Below are 20542 nucleotides of genomic sequence, written 5' to 3'. Positions count from 1 at the left end.
TATGCACTGATATAATTTGTAATGCAAGCGACTGAATTCACTAGTAATATTCTTCTACAGCACAAGTAATACTCATTTGTCCGTAAATTCTCATGATTCAAATTGTCACGCGTGTCGCGCTTTGTCGCGTTCAACAGCTTGACTGGCACAGAGTTTCGTGACGTCGCGGACATAGATCGCGATGTTAGAACCATAATTTAAATTATATAGTATTAATATATCAATAAAACAATTGTTATATAACATGCAATGAATGCCGTTATACTGCTGTTCGTTTATTATAACACATAAATAACAAAACAATGTAACAGTTTCATAACCCGATTATATTATATATATAAAGTTATATAATAATAACATAGAGTGTAACATCTGTTACATTATTTGTTATTTCCACATTATATTGTATTTATATTTGTGTTTGCTGGGTATATAACAAATTCACTTCATTAATTTGTATGTGTGCGCTCAACTTTACAAGATATTAATATTTTTTTAAACTCCTAGTAAATATTGCAATCTGACTCACTTAAGGAGATTGTAAGGCAAATGCAATATGTTAAGAATTACTTGAAAAATTACAGATTCTAAATTGTATTTAATTAAAAGTAATACAAAAAAATTAAACAGTTGATCATCTGGATAAAATTATTTCAATAAAAAATATTTTTTAAATTTGTAGGTACTCTAATGGAAATATATAAAAATGTATTATAAAATAATGACAAAAATCTCAATTTTTTAATATAAATATTTTTTTAATTCAAAAACATTTATGTAAAGTTACATTGAGATGCAAACATTATTCAGTAAATAAATAAAGTATTTGTTATAAACTAATTGATGAAGCTCAATGAAACTTTGCACAAATCATTTTTAGTATTTAAAATATTTCTATTAAAAAATTTAATTTTAATTTTATTTAATTTTATTTTTATAAATAATCTATAAAAACGTGTTGCTTAATAAAAGCAGAACGTTATAAACACAACTTTCATATAGATGTAATTCGTTTCAAGCGTAAATATTAATGTGTTTTATGCCCTTATAATCTCTTTAAGGATATATTTGACAATAAGTTATGAATATAAAGAGATTTACGAGATAAGAATCCATTGATTCTCATCTATAATATATGGGAAACATCACTTACCTGAGAAAATAGTTTCTAAAAATAAAATTTTGATCAAATGTTTAATATTTTTACGTTATATTACATATGTCATATCGATGGTTTACACATATCTTCTTACGCGACAATTTCTATTCCAGTTCAAGAAATACTATTACACTTTATCAGAATGTAACTATATAAGATCAGTAGTATTTACAATAGTTGTTAATTTTGGTGTTGCAACTCTTCGTAATCTATCAAACGTAATATCGACCATCTCTTCAATGTAATAATAATTAGTAGAAAATTATCCGCATTGAACATTGTTTTTGTGCTATTAGCTTAATGGTTGTTGTCAGCATGTAACGCATGATTCTTACCAAGATATTCGTAAATATCACTCAAAGTGTATAGTTTTGAGATGATTAAAAATAATTGAGTTTTTTAAAAAGTTATTAGTATAGCTGCGGAAATAGTGCTTTCATTGCAAAATAGAAAGCGATTTTCAGTTTTGGCACATATTTTATTAAAAAAAAAAAGACAGGAAACTATTTTTATATAGACTAGTATAAAAATAAACGAACAAATTAAACATCATAATGCTTGATCTTTTCCAATTTGTGCAATTATTATATAAATAAGTATATTTTTTGCATAAATTATTACTACGGGAACTTGCACCTGTAATCGTGTGCATATACAGACAATTGTATTTGTCAAATTTTGCATGTCTTGAGTCTAAAAAAAAAAGAGAGAAAAGAAAAAGGAAACTGTACGTAAAAATCATACAGCTTCTTTTTTTCATTTCACTTTTTTTATACAATTTCCCTTACTTATAACTTGAGAAGAACGACATGAAACAACCCGTTTAATTCACATTTACGCTAACTTATAGGAAGGTAATGAATTATATAACAACAGTCAATTAGCAGCTACTTATATTAGCTAAAAATCTTCACTCTTCTTCATGATATTCGACGACACCGGCTTGTTTTGCGCTGTCCACTCCCTGCAAAAAACACCTCTTCTTGTACATCCCGTACGTTTTCTCAATTGTAGAATATATATGCGTAACATAATATATAACTTTACCTTATATGTAATCATTTGATTAATTTGTACTTACATCTTCGAAGAAAGTATGCATCTGTTGCGCCGCTTGTACGGACGAGAAGACTGCTCTCAGAACTCTACGCTCTGGAGGATCCAAGGCATAATCGATCCCGCTCCAAATACATTCTTTGCCCTCCACCTTTGTGAATATAAGAAAGAACAGAGAATAAGAAATATAACAACACATTAGCAAAAATATATGCAGTTTTTTGCATATTGTTAATCTACAATATATTCAACAAGACAATACACTTAACTCCAGAAAAAAATAAAAATTAGTACAGTTAACTATAGGAAAATTGTTGAATAGCTATTTTGTAACGAATAAACAAAACAAAATGAATTAAATTGTATAAAAGAAAATCCACCATTTTCATTAGTATATAATGCAAAAAGAGTATACATTTATGAATTCACACGAAAATGAATATTATGAAAGAGTAGAAAACTTGACTCATTACATAGTATTCAGAAGACATGAGCGGTTATTTCCGAGATAAACATTTTTTAAAAATACAGTTACATTTATGTTTATTATTAATGTTAGAAAATATACTTAATAGTTTTTAAATGTCTCATAATTATGCGAGTTTAGGTGATCGTAATTTCGAAAACGTATATAACTAAACCATGCAACTAATAGTCCTTTTTTATATTTATTTTTACAAATGCATACATCGAATGTTTCATATCCGTACATCCCTTTTATCTTCGTAGGATAAGGTCTAATCGTAAAAGTTTAGACAAAAGTTATAGGGTTTAAAAAGATCTATTTACTGATCTTATCAGTTTGACTTGGGTGGCGTCGCTAAAGTCAGATCAAGGTCACATCGATTTTTTAAAATGAAACACCTAACTTTTTATTCCAGTATCTAATAATATCGAAAGCTTTTTAAGACACTATAATAAAGTTATTTTTCATTAAGTACTTTTCGAGTTATAAGGCTTGAAAGTTACAGTACTGCCGACATTAGCATTACGCAAAGTGTCTGATAGATTGCTAAAACCTCTAGAATGTTGTTCAAGATCATGTTCTGGATAACATTTGTCAAGATCAAAGCCGTTGGAGATTTTATATTTTCCTCTTATTTTCTTTTTTACGTAAAAATGAATTTTTAGTGCAAAAATGAAAGAGGAATAATCTTCAATAGCCTTGATCTTGACAAATGTTATCCAGGACATAATTCTAAACAATGTTTAAGGTTTTAGCCGTCGATTGAACACCTTGTGTAAAAGTATTCAATGAAAAATAACTTTATTATAGTGTTTTAAAAAGCTTTCGATATCAGCTATTAAATAAAAAGTTGGATATTCCATTAAAAAAAATTGACGTGATCTTGACCTGACCTTAGCAACGCCATTTAAAGTCAAATTGATAAGATCAGTAAATAGATCTTTTTAAACCTTACAACTTTTGTCTGAATACTTTTACGATGGACCTTAACCTGCGAAGATAAAAGGGATGTGGTAGTCTGAAACATCCGATACATATAAATTCTTTTTACACTATGCATTAAAATTACAAATTTGTTTCTATAATATATATGTCAAGGTCAAGGTCACTCAATGTGCAATATCCTTCAATATAAATAATTATCCTTCTGTAAATTACTTATAAATCGTATATTTTCAATATAAATATCTTTTTAGTATAAGTTATCATAAAGAAAACGGCTTTACTTAAATGTTATTAAAATTAGTAAAAAAAAAAACAAATTCTCAGTATATCTCGAGTATATAAATACATTTATTACCCGCATTACTGTATCTATGCTGATAATGGTATTGCTCGCGTAGTTTTCAGAGTCATCGAGCTTCAAGACGATTCTCTCCGCGTAGATGTCGGAATCGTAATGAATTGCTAGGTTCCCTAAGCCCACACTTTCCCATTTATTGTCATCCGGCCATCTCGCGAATACAGTGGCACGTTTCTCGATTATAGGAAGCATCTCCTGATCGTCCTCTTCGTCTTCCTCCTCATCTTCGTCATCCTCTTCTTCTTCCTCATCCACATCATGACCTCGGTCATGTTCTTCACTGTTCTCCGCTTCTCCGATGCATCTTTCACCTGTTCGAATGTAAATTAATGTGCGATGTGAGACTCTATGCTCAAAAATTCAAGTAAAGCATATGCATAGATTTAATTAGAGAATATATATATATATATATATATATATATATATATATATACATATATATATACACATCATTGAAAAGCATGCGATCGTATTTACAGACATAGCAAATTTTATAATGTCGTGAGACACAAATAATAGCTACAGGTATAACCAAATTTTTCTCAAGTATAATTTGAAAAAGCAGACACTTGTGTAAGATGCATAATAGTTTATTGTGATTGATAAAGTTTACAATGAATTTCAGATAAAACAAATGATTGCAGACGTTTAATATAGTATAAGTAATGATTTTACAAAATCAATTAGTGTCACAAAATCCATAAAATGTCATAATCAAATATCTTATATTCAAATAACATTATTTCGTTTAACTTTAGAAACATATGTATTTTCAAATGCTTAGCGTTGTACAGATAGCAGCAACAAATAGAATCAACGAACGAGTAGAAGTGTGCAATTTGATAATCTTGTGAGTTAACTACTACCTTCAGCAATTCTCTTGTCGCGCAATTCTTGCTGAATGTTATCGACATGTGCCTTGAATTGCCGGGCCAAATCGGGCGATTTAAATTTAACCGCTAACTGTTCGGCACAGGGTTCTTGCTCGGCATAGTTCATGCCGGCCCACATCCAAGCCTGGTTTGATGTAGAAAGCGGGTGGAACTCTACGTCGGGAGTGATCAGGAAGTTGCAGACGACCTTGTGCACTTGCTCCCGACGCAACAGCAATCTATAGCTGCCGTGCTCTATATGATGCAGGATCTTCATTTCGCCGACGCCACGCTCTTTCCACTCCTTCGTGGCATTGTCATATCTGTACAACTTGGCTCTTTGACAGAATACTGTGAACGAAAAAACAGCTTAGAAAACAAAATTCGAATAGCCTTGAAAGTGAATGGCGAATACTGCCTCTTCTTCAAGCGTTCTTAAGTTAACAAGTTAAATCTTATCATTATTTACTTAATAAGCTAAACAGTTTTTAAAAGTAATAATGAAAGAATATCTTTGCAAGTTTGTTCGATAATGATTATATATTGGATAACAATTTAATATTACAAATTATAGAAATCAAAGCTTTAATTAAACGGTCTAACTAGATCTTAAATGCTTGTATGATTCTTGTGTAAATTTATACACTACGTCGTATGTAGTCCTTAGAAACGCGCGCCGAAATAATTTTTCTGTCTTGAAACGCTAGTTCTACTAAACTACTGCAGTAATATCACGAGTTAAATTGATTAGCAATTTAAAAACAAATTTTTAATGCTTATTTGCATCTTCGAAACGATCTTAATAATATTGAATGACATTAAAATCTGTAAATAATTAATTCTTATTGTGAAAAATATTACCTCGGCCGGGAGTCAAACCCGGACGGAATCTAAGAGTATATGCAGTAGTTTAGTAGAATTAGCGTTTCAAGACCGAAAAATCATTTTGGCGCACGTTTTTAGAATCCTTAGGGATTACATACGACGTAGTATATAAATTTACACAAGAATCATACAAGCGTTTAAGATCTACGAGCTAGACCGTTTAAGACTCTGATTTCTATAATTTGTTATCACACACATATACAGTCCTATAATATATTATATAATTTAATATATATTGTATAATTTAATATTAATTAATAGTTTATTAACTCGGGAATAGGCTAAAGAGATTCATGAAATGCTACAGATGGTCTGACTACAAATTTCTGACCAATTCTTCCCAAGTTTCACAAGAAATTTGATTCTGTTTTATTAAAACATCACGCTTCATTCCGATAGCACAAAAAGACTATTCTCACAATTATTTACACAAAAAGCTGCATGCGCAATCGTATCGTTAGTGATCAAATTTGTACTGAACGTATTCGTTAAACTTCTTACTACATGCCACGCCATGAAAACCTGCAGTGTTGCTACATTAGCAGAAAAAATTCAGTGCATGAACTTTTTATCCATACCACATATACATATATTAATATTAATTTAAATTAATTTAATATAAATGATTTGCTACGTTAATATAAATATTAACTACATTGATAAATATAGAATTCTTCTTAAACAAATCTCCTTGTATCAAGTTGAAAGATTCCAATTAAAATAGTGATAAACAAATATATCTAGGCTACCTTTTTCCTCATCTTCTTCACCAGTTCGAACTTCAATGGTATCTGGTAAAGGTACAATAGGTTCAAAGTGAGGATCGTGCTCCTGTTCATTATCTACTTCGCCATCGTCTTCATCGTTTTCTTCCTTTTGCTCTTCGCGCGATGTGTTTCGAATCGTCGTCGAACTATTCAGCGATGTACTAGATTTCGAACCGAACACCGATGATCCCGCGCCAGCGAACGTAAAGTTAGGATCTGAAAGAAGTATCAATTCAAAAGTTAAAATATTAATATTAAGACTTTAAATACAAAGCGCCTTCCCGGTCCGAGTGTTAAGATGTTGAACTACTATCTAATATACATTCAATTAAATTGAATTAATATTTCAGAAATAAATTGAGAGCCGATGAAATTATCGGATTCACACAATCAATCTGAAACAAATAATCCCCCCAAATTCTCCCAAATCTTAAAAAACTGTAATAAACTTATTGCGAAAAATATTGCCTCGGCCGGGAGTCGAACCCGGATCTCTTACATTCGACTCCCGGCCGAGGCAATATTTTTGAGCAATAGCTTTTCATCACTACGTGATGTTACGACGTACCGACTTTAAAGGCCTCTGGTTGCACCGCCGTCGCAGCAAGCGCCGAAAATGACATGTTATTTGTCAATAAAAAACTGGGACCATCCTCATTTTTCTGAACGTCATCCAATGGTTTCGTACCGAAAACTGTCGCCGTCGCACCAAAAACATTCGTCGCATTTGTTGCCGTACCAAAAACGTTTGCAGTTGCCGCCGTCGTCCCACCAAAGATATTTGTCGTTACTGGTGCCATCGTCCTGCTGAAAAGATCAGTCGTCGCCACCGTCGTCCCGCCGAAGATGTTTGTCGTTGTTGGCGCTGTTGTTCCACCGAACAAATTCGTTGTTGTTGCGGTCATTCCGCCGAAGATGTTTGTCGTCTTTGTAGAATCACTGAATGGCAAAGCACTATTGCTACCAAGCGTCATTTTAGAAAAAGGCGTGGAGTTTACGCCGAATACCGAATTAGAGGACTGATTGGATGCGATTGTCGACGTGATCACGGTCGATGTTTTCGGAACAAAATTTGTAATAGCTACGGTAGCAATGGAAGAAGAAACGGAACTGTTACCGCTGTCCTTATTAAAGACTGACGTTTTCGATGAGGCGCCGCCGAAAATGTTCGTGTCAGAATTGAAAGAAAAAGTAGATGGCTTGAATATGGATGCTGTCGATGCAGCTTGACCAAATATCGGACTTTTACCGGCTGTGTTAGTCGTGTTGAAAACAGTTGTTTGCGTAGTTTGAGCATTTGAAGAACTACAGATCTTGAGATTTTCAAGCGAGATACTCGATGTCGTCGCTGTTGTCTTCTCCATCGTTTCGTTAGCACCGAACTGAGGATTCATGCCGAATGAAAAAGTCGTGGTTTTCTTGTCGTTAAACAACTTCAAATCGCTAGTACCAAAGCTCATCGTGGAGCTGTCGATATTGGGAGTAGCCGAAGACTTAAACGTCGCAGCGGATGTCGCGAAAGAGAATCCATTCTTCACAGACGCAGATTGTGTTACGTTCCGAGTAATCTCACTGGTACTCTCAGAATCACTCAACGAACTTATACCCAAACTTGAGATATCTTTCGATTGCGTTGTCATCTGTTTTTCTTCCGGCGTGTCTTGCCCAGCGGTATCTGGATATAGCACTATACTCGGTTTTCTACAACCTCTGCAGCCGCGGCAGTTTTCTTTTTGCTTGTAAGAATAAAAGTTCACTGGTAGCTGCAACTTTAAGGCGGCTGCCTTCTCTTCCGGAGTGACCTTCGCTTCGTAAACAATCTCGATTTCTTTGACTGGTGAGCTGATCGTTTTTGTCGCCATTTTCGTCATGGATTTATTTATCTTCTCACTACTGCTGACAGTGGCGGCCGGTTTAATATTTTTCCTGGCGTCATCAATCGCTTTTTTGAAATCTGCTGCAATCTCGGATGTCTTAAAGCGGCAGGCGAATTGCATGTACTCAATCTCGCCTTCGCTATAATCCGCAGTGGTCCACAACCATGTTTTCTCGTCCTTTGATGTGAACTCCAGCTCATTGGATAATATATGATTCAGACATAACTTTAATACGTGATCTCGACGCATGATCAGTCGCAGTTTTCCGGTCTCTTTGTGACACAACAGCTTAATATCACCCAATCCACGTTCCTTCCATTCCTTCACCGTGGTGTCAAACCTAAAGAGTTTCGCTCGATGACTATAGAGCATCTCTTCATCCTCCTCGCCGGTTTTCACCTCAACTTTGTCCGGTAACGGTATAACTGGTGAGAAGTGGACATCTTCACTCTCAACCACCTCGTCTTCGCTGATCTCACCACCGCCGCCGCCAGGTGATTTAGCCGGTGACTTAGCCATAAAATTAAAGCCGAAGGACTTGGCAGGTGAGCCGAACGTAAACGGTGAATCGCTTGTGTTTAATGTAGTGCTGCTTTTCACCGGCATACCGAACATGAAATTTGTGCCTGTAGTTTCCTCGGATTTAGATGGAATCTTCGCACTCTCACTTGTGCTCTTGTCCTGTGACATCCGGAAGTTAAAACCAGTGGCGGTCGTTTCCTTGGCGGTGTCTTTGGGAATGCCGAAAGAGAATGTGGTCATAGGCATTACGCTGGAAGATGATGCGTTCATCTGGAAGATGTTAGCCTGCTGCGGCTTAGGTGGTTGCGATGGGTCCTTGGAAGTATCGCAGGCGACGCAATAGGCATTTGTTCCGGAATTGATAATGTAACATCCTGTGCAAGTCCAGGAGCCGGCGGGTGACTTAAATAGCTCCGACAATGGTAGTTTGGAATCAACGGGTTTATTAGCAACTGCGGAAACGTTCTTATTACTCGTCGCAGAAGATGACGGAGTTTCGCAGGCTAAGCATTTCATATCCGTGGAATTATTTCTAGTGTAACAACTAGTACATTCCCAAGAACCAGTTGGTGGTTTAAATAATTCCGACAACGGTGGTTTCGTTTCCGTGATGTTTTGATTGTTGTTCTCACCCAACATCTGAACTTTCTTTTCGAGTGCCTTCACGACTTCGTTCGGACTACTGCCTTTAGCTAGCTTTTGCTGACAGCTCGACACGGCATTGTAAAACTGTGATGCCAGTTCCGACGTGTTAAAGGTCGCGGCGTGCAAAGTCCAGGTTTTACCGGGTTCTTTAACATTTCCAGGAACAGTCCAATTAACAACTGTAGTACCATTCTTGTATGTAAACGCCATATCCGACGGGATTCCGTGACTATAGATCTTGGAGCTTCCGTCATCCATCAGTAACAAGCGAAGTTTGCTGGATTTTACGTTCAATAATAGCATCATTGATCCTGTACCCTTATTTTTCCACTGCATGGCGTTAGTACCGTTGACAGATTGACATTGAAGACTCGCTGTTCCGACAAATAACTTGTGCTCATTTTCAGTCTGTGGTCGTATTTCGTCATTGGATGATCCCTGCTTAATGACGCCGGGTGGTGGCAAACGAGGTCTCCTCAAAGTTGTAGAATTCTGACCGGTTGTTGTGGATGAGGCAAACATTGATGACTCATTGGAAGCTGTGCTCACAACAGACTGCGAATTTGTTGTTGAAGTCGTAGCGAGGATAAAGCTTGCAGATGGCATCAAGGCGCTTGTTGCAGTTGTAGTCGCGATTTTCATTTCGGATTTATTGGTTGATTTGGTGGTAAACGAAAATCCGCTGAATGGACTAACTTTCGGTGGTTCGTCGATTTTCTTAGAATCATCTGCTTTCGTGTCGCTGACTTCTTGAATAATAGGTTTAGAACTGAAAGAAAATCCTCCTAATGTTGTCGTACCGGATTTCGATTTGTCAGAAGAAATTACTTCCGTTGTTGAGCTTATCTTATCTTGTTGTGTTAATTGTGATTTCTGAGTCTTGAACGAGTCTTTATCGTTAGAAAAAGCAGTGAAAACATTCTCATTGATTTTGTATGCCTTTTCCGGAGATGTTGCAGATAAACTAAATCTGGCCTGATCGAAAGCCTCCTTGAACGTCATCGCTTCCTCTGCGGTTTTGAATCTGATGCAAAATTTCTCGAGCTTTACTTCCTCATCAGCGAAATCATTAGCGACCCAAAACCAAGCCTTATTGTTGTTTGTCATTGGACTCAACTCCATGTCGGGCCTCAGCATGTGATTCGCGCAGATCTTCAGAATCTGATCGCGACGCATAAGTAGGCGCACTTTACCTTCTGTATTGCGCAGCAATTTCACGTCACCGACGCCGCGTTCCTTCCATTCTTTATCAACAAAGCGAAACAGTTTTGCCCGACCACAATATAGAGTATCCTCGTTCTCTTCACCAGTGGTGACTTTCACCTTTGCAGGCAATGGTATGACGGGTATAAAGTTCGGTATCGGATCATGCTCCTGTTCGCACACCTCTGTGGATGTATTCGGCGATTCAATTGACTCATAGGTATTGTCGGTTTTGTCATGTATCTTACTACTATTAGTAGCATTATTATGAACGTTTTGTAAAGTACTACTGCTAGTTGTATGAGTCACAGTGACAATAGACGAGGATGTTGTTAGATTGACATAGATCGGCGGCACATTGATGTTGGCTGGTGTTACATAAGTAGAAGTTGGTGGTAAGTTGACAGTAGTCGGTATAGTGGCTTGCAGAGGCATGGGAATCTGATAGCAATGCGGTACAGTGGAAGATGACGATTTTGTTGTCGTCATTGTCATTGTCGTTATAGGCGTAGTAGAGAAAGTGACAGCTACTCCACCTCCTAATCGATATTGCGGTGGTATGGTGACACTCAGGGTCGGTTGAGTAGATGGCACCGTGGTTGGTAGCGTATCGGATGTCGTAATGACCACATTCACAGGAAGTGCTTTGTTCACCAGCACATCTTTAGCGATAATCGTCGTCGTCGTCGTAGTTGTCGGCGTCATTGTTGTAGCTTCGGGCTTAGTTCGTGATGGAGTTTCGATTTTCTGCTTCAACGACATTTGTAACGATGGATTCGTCGCGGTTGCCGACATGAGATCGGGCAGCTGCGAGGAAAGCGTCGATGCGAAGAGGCCTTGTTGCAGAGGATTATCCGGCACTTTCGTCTGATTAGGATATAGCATGGGCATAGGATAAACGGTGTGTGGATAAAGGGATGATATGGCTGCCTGAGTGTTTGGATCGGGGAATGGTAATCCTCCCTGATAATACTGAAATGCGGTTGCTGCTGAAGGATACATCAGCGATGAATAAGGGTGCCGAGCATGCTGCGGTGTAAATATGTTACCGGAAATCGAAGACGTCGGCCCAGTCGGTTGATTCTGATAGTTTAAATCGACGTACTCGTCATCGTCAAGGACGTAGAAATCTTCAGGATCGACAGCGGGATTTACACTTTGTTGTTGCTGTACACGCTGCTGGTGTTGCTGCTGCTGCTGTTGCTTTTGATTTTCTTTGCGCGATTCCATTACCTCTTTCGTCAGATTGTCCATTTTCTCGGTCAACGTTTTCATTTGTGTCATCATGTTTTTCATTTGCTCCATCATTTCCTGTATTTCGTTATCCCGGGACTGCATAATTTGACGTATTTGAGCGTCAAGGCGCTCTGGGCTCGGACGTGCCTCCGTGCGATTCTTTGATAAATTCAAGTAATCCTGCAGTCTGCACGGTGTGCTAGCGTGTTTTGGCGTCCGATGAATGTTCCTCTGAGGAGTACTTAGCATGTTCGAACCAGTCAGCGTCGTCAACATCGGTAACGTCGGATTCATGACCGCCTGATCCACAGCGCTGTGAGTGGGCGAATAACTCTCGTCGGATATACCATCGATATCGTTCCTACTCAAATCGCCCCTTCCTAGATCCGGATCTATTCTCTTTAACTCATTCTCAATATCAGTGATGTGAGTGCCAAGCTCGGAGTTCAGTGGGTGTTTAGGATTCGTGCCCGGACTACGAAGTCGGTCGAGCGTAAGATAAAAGCAGTTTCTCGCCTTTGACAGCATTATGATGTGTTGCGATCGCATCTCTGACGTTAGACTTTCGCGGGGTGTGGAATCTACTATCTCGTCCGCAAAGATTTTGTAAATCTGCGCCAGCTGAAATGACGCCTCCGGGCATTTAAGCGCCTGCAACGCATCGATTGCCTGCTCGTACTGTTTATCGCGTACGAGTCGCTGGGCCAATAGCAACTTACCTTCTTCAAGCGCATTTGTCAACTCGAAATTGTTCATTTCTTTGCCTTGATAATTAAACAACTTCGACGAAGACATACGTAATGTTTGATTATTCTGTATCCTCTCTAACAACGGTAGAGCGGCGGTCCAATACAGCTCGGAGCGTGCCTCCCATCTAGGAATGTAGCCATTCGCCTCATCCTTCTCCTTCATCATTTTCGCACGATAATGAAACATGCGTGCCAAATGTACCAATAACACTGGATGCATGCCGTGGTTGCCAATGCAACGAATTATTCCCAATCCTTGTTGCAATTCTTGTCGTAATTCGCCGATATCACCGTCTACATCCTCTCGCTTGGAGTACATCTTGTATGCCGCTGACCACCATTTCTCTTGATTACTTGTAGACAGCGTCGTGGTAAGATCGATAGGCAATGTCGGTAATTTTTCTGGATTCACAAAGCTACCAAGTTGCTGCTCCTCTAAAACAGCGGATGAGCAGAGTATCGATGCGTTAAGAAACGCATCAATATCGATAAGACACAGGCTGTCGGGTGCCGCCTGATTCGTGTTGAATACCGAAAACTGTAAGGCTGGGAATACATGCGAGGTTTGATCTGGGTATGGAGTATCTTTGTTCTGAGGTCGATTCTCCATGCCAAGCCAGATTTGATGGTGCAATGAATCAGGCCACACCTCTTGTGCGACTGCAAACAAAAAATTAGTGTCTATTGTTTTTTTTTATATTGTTTTCCACTGTGTGACGATATACTTATTCTGTATTATATACTTATTTCTGTATACATTGTTGCAACTATTGCAAAATCAAACTCAGAATTAAAGTTCTAAGTGTAATTTAATATTATTAATTATAACAATTATGCTTCTTATCTAATAACAAAAAAAAATGCAATATAATACTTGTTATATATTATGCAAATTAATAAACTGCAAAATAGGTATAAAATTCTTGATTATCCTTGCGTATTTTAATAATTTCTAAAAACAGAAGGATTAATTAAAAAACGTACTTTGACTATAAGTCCTTAACTGATTTGCGGTACACATGCGTAAAGGTGGATCAGGAGCTGAATGATGATGGCAAAAAAATGAATTCCTTATATGATCAAGGTGTATTCGGGTTACAAAAATTCTCTGCAAAAGAAAAGCTACATTGAATGAACATCAAGATAGCGTTTCATTATCAAGAAACTTGTATGAAGCACGATTCGTACCTGATAAATCCGTTCTCTCCAGAGTCCTGTGCAAAATTTATCAATTCTATCCATCAGCTTTTTCGTGTCATCCCTAGCATAATTTTGAAGAACGTAACCTATTAAAATAGAGAATATAAAATCGTTAGTAAAAGTTAGATACTTAAAAATATAATAATTCTTGTATATGTTTACTGAAATTTTGTATGAAAATTCTTTGAGAATTCCCAGATTTGCTAGATATATTTTTATTTAAAGTTTCAGATAAGAATTTTTAATATAACTTTAGAATAACTTAATACAACTTAAATACAAGTAATGCAAATATATATACAGGATGTCTGATAATTAACGATAAAACTCTCGCACAGCGGCAGAATGGACTAAATAAAAAAATCCTCCACCATTTTACAATTTTCACAATAGTTAACGAGATATTAATTACTAAAAATTGCCGAATTGCTTCAATAATTTTTTACTCGAACTTACTATCAACTTTACAGAAAAACAGCAACAAACAAAAATTGTTTATTTTCTTCTCATAAAGTTTTGAAAATTTCTTTCAGAATTTTTTAATATAATATTTTCTCATGTTGGTAAAAATAGTTACCAATAAGAAAATGCAGTACTAAAAAAAGTTGACCAAAAATTCTGAAAAAATTCTTAGAGCTCTATAAAAAAAAATAAACAATTTTTGTCTTATGTTGTTTTTCTGTAAAAAAGTTGATAGTATTTGAATAAAAAATTATAAAGACCAATATTCGACAATTTTTAGTAATAAATATCTCATTAAAGGGAGGTTCTATTCTAAAGGTTTAAGATTTATGTATTTTTCCAATTTTTTTTTATAAAGAAAGGAAGGCGATATCAAAATAATGTTTTGGCACAATGTTTTATATATTTCACACGTACAAATAATTTTTTCGAAATATAAAAAATGGCGGCTATTTCTTAGGGCTGCATCAGAGAGTGCAACGCGTACGTCGTCAACTGGTGTAAAATCCTGGCTGTCAACCGTTTATCTGAGAGGAAAAAAAATTAATGAAATTATCAAAATATATTAAATGTAAGATCATGAACCTCATTTTATTTGAAAAATTTGAAAATTTACAAAATGGCAACCATTAAGTGTCAAATTAAGTGTCAATTTTCACAAACTTTTTTCACTTTCAACCTGTTCAAATAGTTATTTTAAAACATTTATTGCATTTTTAGGTTCATAAAAAATGCATATTTTACATAGAAAAAAAATTTAAGTCAATCGGATAAAGCTGTACATTTCACACTAGTTCGAAAAACATGAATTTGAGAAAATCGCGAAAAAATAAAGTTTTACTTTATGATACTTATGATTTTAACTACAATAGTTAACTACAATATTTTGCAACTTATATTTAATCAGCGATTCCTGGCCTATATACAGTAAGTCAAGTAAGAGCGTGGTCGAGTTCATGTTATTAGCCTTGGGATAGGTTCGAATAGTTTCATACGATATATCTAAACCTTTCTGCTTCAATTTTGCTTGTCCTTGACGCAGTGTTAAGCCAGGATTCCGCAAAACAGATTCACTATTTTTTTATCGTCTTTTTTTGTGCACTTTATATATCGAGCCACGTTCCGGTAAATCATTGACATTTTTTGCCACATTATATCGCTGTACTCACTTCTGTACGAATGATTTCGACTTTTTCATATATTTAGCAGCCGTTAATTGTTGACAGCTGACATTTTTGGACCTTTCGGGTGAGTGCAGAGAAACACAATGTGAGGAACACGCTTCATAGCATGATGCGTATTTGGTACTCCTGCGCTTAATGTGATTCTCTTAAGAAAGTTCAATGACAACTGAATCTTCCTTGATAGTGCATCAAGGATAAAGGTGCCCTCTATGGATTCATGATAGATTTAGGGCGATATCTTTTATTAGCTTTGAGTAAGGCCGACCACGCTCTTACTTGACTTACTGTAAGTCAATTTTTCCTCTGTTCGAAGAACAACTTTTGCTGCATTTGAACTCTTCTTCTTTCGATTCTTGCTTGTTTTGCGCGTAATATCGTTGAACTTAATCTCGATTTTCGACCGATGCAAAATCTGATTCAATAAGTCATAAATTGTTTTTTAACATTTTGAATATTGCAAAATCCTTTTACAGGCATATTTTACACACTTCAGAGATGCAAAAAACAAAAAAAAATCGATTTTTTTAACCCTCCAAAGTAAAACCTCTCCTTAATTGCTAAAATTGCAAAATGGAGGACTTTTTGACTCAGTTTAGTCCGTTCTATCTACAAAAAGCATTTAGCAAAAGTTTCGTCGGACACCCTATATAAATAGACTGCCAACTTCGCCTCCATGTTTGAAAACACCGCTGAGCAGCGCCATATTTGAGTTCTCATTCACACATGTATAAATTACATGGATAAATTCACACAATACTCACAGACAGGTCGCATACATACGCATATGGTAACTAAAACAAGAACAACTCGGAATCAGGTTCATCTCTTTCTATCACATTGAGTCAGCAGTTCATTTATATAAAATCCGATCTACATAAAACGTAGAACTCGGATCGCAAAACTAAAAATTAACCTAACGTATTTTAATTATAATAGGTTGTAGAACGCAGAACGCAAGATGCAGAAAGTTAGGTAAACTTCAACTTTCGCGACCTGCATCCTGCGTCCTACATATTGCGGTCTGCGACCTATTGCAATCTGAAATATGTTTCATTTGCGACCTGCGACCTGCGTTTAGGGCGATAATCATAGTCCATTCTTATTACAAGACTGTTTTAAGTAATGTCTTAAGACGCTAATGTGATCCTCTGATTGGTTCGTGACTTCGTAAGACTGTATTTAAAATGGTCTTGAATATAAGATCTGATTATGTATACCGGTCTTATGTATTCGTAGATCGAGCTTTAGTCTGTGGTTGCGCACAAGACGCGTAAAGCTGATATTTCATGTGCCGTATGACGAATTTCTCAAGACTGCCCTGGTGAAAATTTTTCTCATAATTTTTATACGAATTGGAACATTTTTCGGAAATACTCAGAAATATTCGGAAAGTTTATATCTTCTCTCAGAATTTTTCGTACAAGTAAATTCTGAAATATTTTGAAATCTCAGCCCATAATTTTTAAAAAATATTTTTAAATTTTTTAGATTTTATAACATTTCATCAGAAATTATACTTACAACAATCTTAGAAATCTTTCGATATTTCATAATTAACATATATGAAAAATTCTAAGAAAAGATGTAATTTTCTGAGAAGTGTTCCAATTCGTATAAAAAAATGTAAGAAAGTTATAAAATTATACAGAAATTCTGAAAAATTGTATGAAAAATTCTGCAAAATTTTTTTCCAGGGTGTTGATTGGTTGCGGAACAAAGAGATCTGAAAAGGAATGAAAAGTCTTATCGACCAACACATGAAATATTAGGCTCTAGGTACAATTTCATGTGCTGTTAAAATAAGCAATTGGAGCAATCTGTCGTTATTATTTCAGCGAAATTTTGTAGAAAATATTTTAATATATGGAATCATAATATATGGAATCATAATATGGAAACCCTTACATCATTTGAACGGTTTCAACTATAACCATCAAACATTCAAACTGTTGATAGTGCTGCTGCATCGTTTAATATATGGAATAATATGTGATGTAAAAATATGTGATGTAAAAATACAAGATGTAACGTTCCCGCAAATGCGCAGTAGGAGTATGAATTTGGACCCAAATTTGATTGGCTGTTCTAGCATGCTACTGCTATTATACGCAGGAAAGTGCATTTGGACCCAAATTTAATTGTATGCTACCGCCATTATGCGCAACTTGTCTTATTACACCATAGTATCGACCATATTGACCACATTGACCGCGATATATATAACTCAATTTATTCTTTTTCTTTGTTTCCGATCTAAAAGGATCAGTATAAAAGAATTCACAGTGCAGTTAGAATAATCTAATAACTGTTTAATACTATTTAATTCAGACACATGTTTGTGAAAAATACAAACATATCAAATCTGTCACAAATGTGTCAAGTTTAACGCTTCTTGCCCTTTTTCATATATAAAATTGTCGCTTTAATGGTTCTGTGACAGAAGTCATCACGTCACCTTTTATCGCTAAAACTTCCAATTTGAGTGGCTCGTAAAAAAGCATCTTCGCATGGCAAAAGACGATGTGATAGCCAATTAGACTCTTTCAAATCAGAGTCTAATTAGCTATCACGTCGTTTCTTGCCATACACAACATTATTCATTTATTGCACACAGAACATTAATGCGTCCTGTGTGCAAAAGGCCTTGCTAAGATGACTAAAAAAAATGTTTAAAGTATTCGTCTCAATACATATTATTGCACGCTCGTGCCTCAATACATATTATTGCACGCTTTAGTACGTGACCTTATCCAATCTTTTTCTTCTTTTTCCTTCTAGACTATAGGACCTGCATGGACATAGTCACAAGGCCTTGAATTGATCTCATCTAATGTTTAAAAACAAAACAGAGGAAAGTTGTTCGATTCAAAGACATATATTATATGATAAAAAAAATTTTTCTCGAAGTTCATTTTTTGAGATTTCAAGGTCACCTGCACTTTTTTTAAATACAATTGTACAATTTGTTTACACAATATGATTCCTCTAACTATTCTGTATATAAAAGTATTAAGATAGTGATATAAAAAAACCAACAATTTACGAGATATTTTATACTTTAATCTGACACAGATTGACATAAAATGTCAACGGTATTCATAGTTCTTATTTCAAGACTGATACGTCTTAGGCTCTCTGATTGGTTCGTGACTTCTTAAGATTGTACTTAAGACAGTCTTAAATATAAGATTTGACTATGAATGCCGCCCAATGTGAAATTTTTTTAATAATCGCACCTTAACTTTTATGAATAGAATAATGAAATTAATCAATTGGTGTAAAGAAAACACATAATTACTATAAAAAAATATGTATGTAAAATAATTTTTTAAATAAACAACTATGGCCTAATGGTATTCATAGTCGATTCTTATTTTAAGATCATTTTAAGTAATGTCTTAAGTCAATCTAATGCAGCTTTCTGATTAATTCATGATATCTTAAAACTGTACTTAAAATGATCTTAAATATAAGATCCGATTATGAATACCTGAATTATGTGTTTTCTTTCCACCAATTGATTCATCTCATTATTCTGTTCGTAAAAGTATTAAAGGAAATCTAAAGTGAAGCCTGAACTCCGATGAGATCGTTGTTTTACTGATAAAATGCAACACGTCGACATATCTTTATATACTACTCATCAATATCGCACACATACGTACAAATTCTAATTAATTAATCTTTCTATTAAGTATCTAAATTTAATTCTAAGTACTCAACATTGGTTATTCATATAATCTCTAGAACCAAACCAAGATTGTTTTATACGTACGAAGTATAAAATTCATATATAAAGCAAACATTATTACGAGTTGATGTTAAAAGTCGGTAACAAAACTGTAATTTTTCATCTTTTTTTGTTTTTGGCATAAAGTTGACCAGTTTGAACTACATTATTTATACTTTAATTATGGAGAAGAATTTTTTAATCTGTAAAGACAGTTAGAAAAATACTTGTTCGAAAAAATTGATAAAACAGATTCGTTTTATAATAGGATCCTCTTAAAATATGATTATCGAAAAATTAATGGTTTAAAAGTTATTTAAACTATTTTTATTAATATCTTATGTCAATATATGCCAGAATAAAGTATAAAATATGTCGTAAAAAAAACTATTAGTTTTTTTTTAATATTCACTACCTTAACATTTTTATATGCAAACTAATTAGAGGAATTATATGTAAAAAGTAAAATTCCATTTAAAAAAGTAAAGGTGACCTTAAAGTCTTAAAAAAATATAATCTTGTGTAGTCAAAAACTCGAGAAAATGCAAGAACGCGCGGAAAAAGCAATGATAACGCAAAAGTGAAGTCTTGCGACCGCGGTAGTCAATAGCGAGGGAGGTTCGTGTGAGAGAACCGAAAAATTCACGCGGTCCGACACCTGGCCTGGACTAAGTCAATCCTTAGTTTGTAATCGGCAGAATAAAAAGTTTTCTCAGCCCAGTGTATGTTCAAGCTATTCTTTATATTTTATGTCTTTCACCCTTTAAAGTCTATTTTTTTTGTTTTATGTCGCCTGAGATAAAAGTTAACGAACTTCGGAACAAATAGGAAACACGTAGCAAGAAATACAATTGTCGATAAAATGGTTCCAAAGAGCGAAAAAAGCAAGAAACAGGAAACAAAGACCACATTGTAGAATAGGTTTTACGTCTCGTTATGTCTTCTCTCCCTCAAAACATCCCTATTTATGCCAACACTTGAGAAAAATTTTTTGTTCATTACAATATATGTCCCTTTCAAATCGAACAATTTTCTCCTGTGGTATTTTCTCGTATCATCGAGAACGAAGATCAAGTTACAGGAAACACTATATATTATATACAGGGTATCAATTATGTACCGGGACGGTCAAATATTTCGACAACTTCCAACATTAAAAAAAAACGCTGAAACACGTGAAACGATTTTTCAAAAAATCTACTTTCTGCGGGGGGTGGCGCCCCCCC

At 35.2% G+C, this 20542-nt stretch overlaps 1 protein-coding gene across 2 annotated transcripts in view; it reads right to left on the bottom strand.

Annotated features, from left to right (window-relative positions):
• Window positions 1-1721: 1721 nt before the first annotated feature.
• LOC108756610 (E3 SUMO-protein ligase RanBP2) overlaps window positions 1722-20542 on the bottom strand; it is a 27353-nt gene continuing 8532 nt past the window's right edge. Inside the window, exons 6-13 of one of the 2 annotated variants that reach the window (XM_018500546.1) lie at window positions 13929-14026; window positions 13725-13848; window positions 7077-13400; window positions 6491-6724; window positions 4848-5207; window positions 3982-4295; window positions 2241-2366; window positions 1722-2123 (exon numbers count right to left, since the gene is read on the bottom strand). In XM_018500546.1, coding sequence (XP_018356048.1) covers window positions 2070-2123; window positions 2241-2366; window positions 3982-4295; window positions 4848-5207; window positions 6491-6724; window positions 7077-13400; window positions 13725-13848; window positions 13929-14026 — 7634 coding nt within the window. In that variant the 3' untranslated portion in view covers window positions 1722-2069. The remainder of the gene's footprint in view (window positions 2124-2240; window positions 2367-3981; window positions 4296-4847; window positions 5208-6490; window positions 6725-7076; window positions 13401-13724; window positions 13849-13928; window positions 14027-20542) is intronic. The other variant, XM_018500547.1, reaches the window with a different exon arrangement.

The sequence above is a fragment of the Trachymyrmex septentrionalis genome, unplaced genomic scaffold (assembly GCF_001594115.1).
Source record: "Trachymyrmex septentrionalis isolate Tsep2-gDNA-1 unplaced genomic scaffold, Tsep1.0 scaffold129, whole genome shotgun sequence".
Classification (NCBI taxonomy): Eukaryota; Metazoa; Arthropoda; class Insecta; order Hymenoptera; family Formicidae; genus Trachymyrmex; species Trachymyrmex septentrionalis.
Note: the sequence above shows the minus strand (reverse complement) of the source record. Positions and strands in the feature narration are given on the sequence as shown.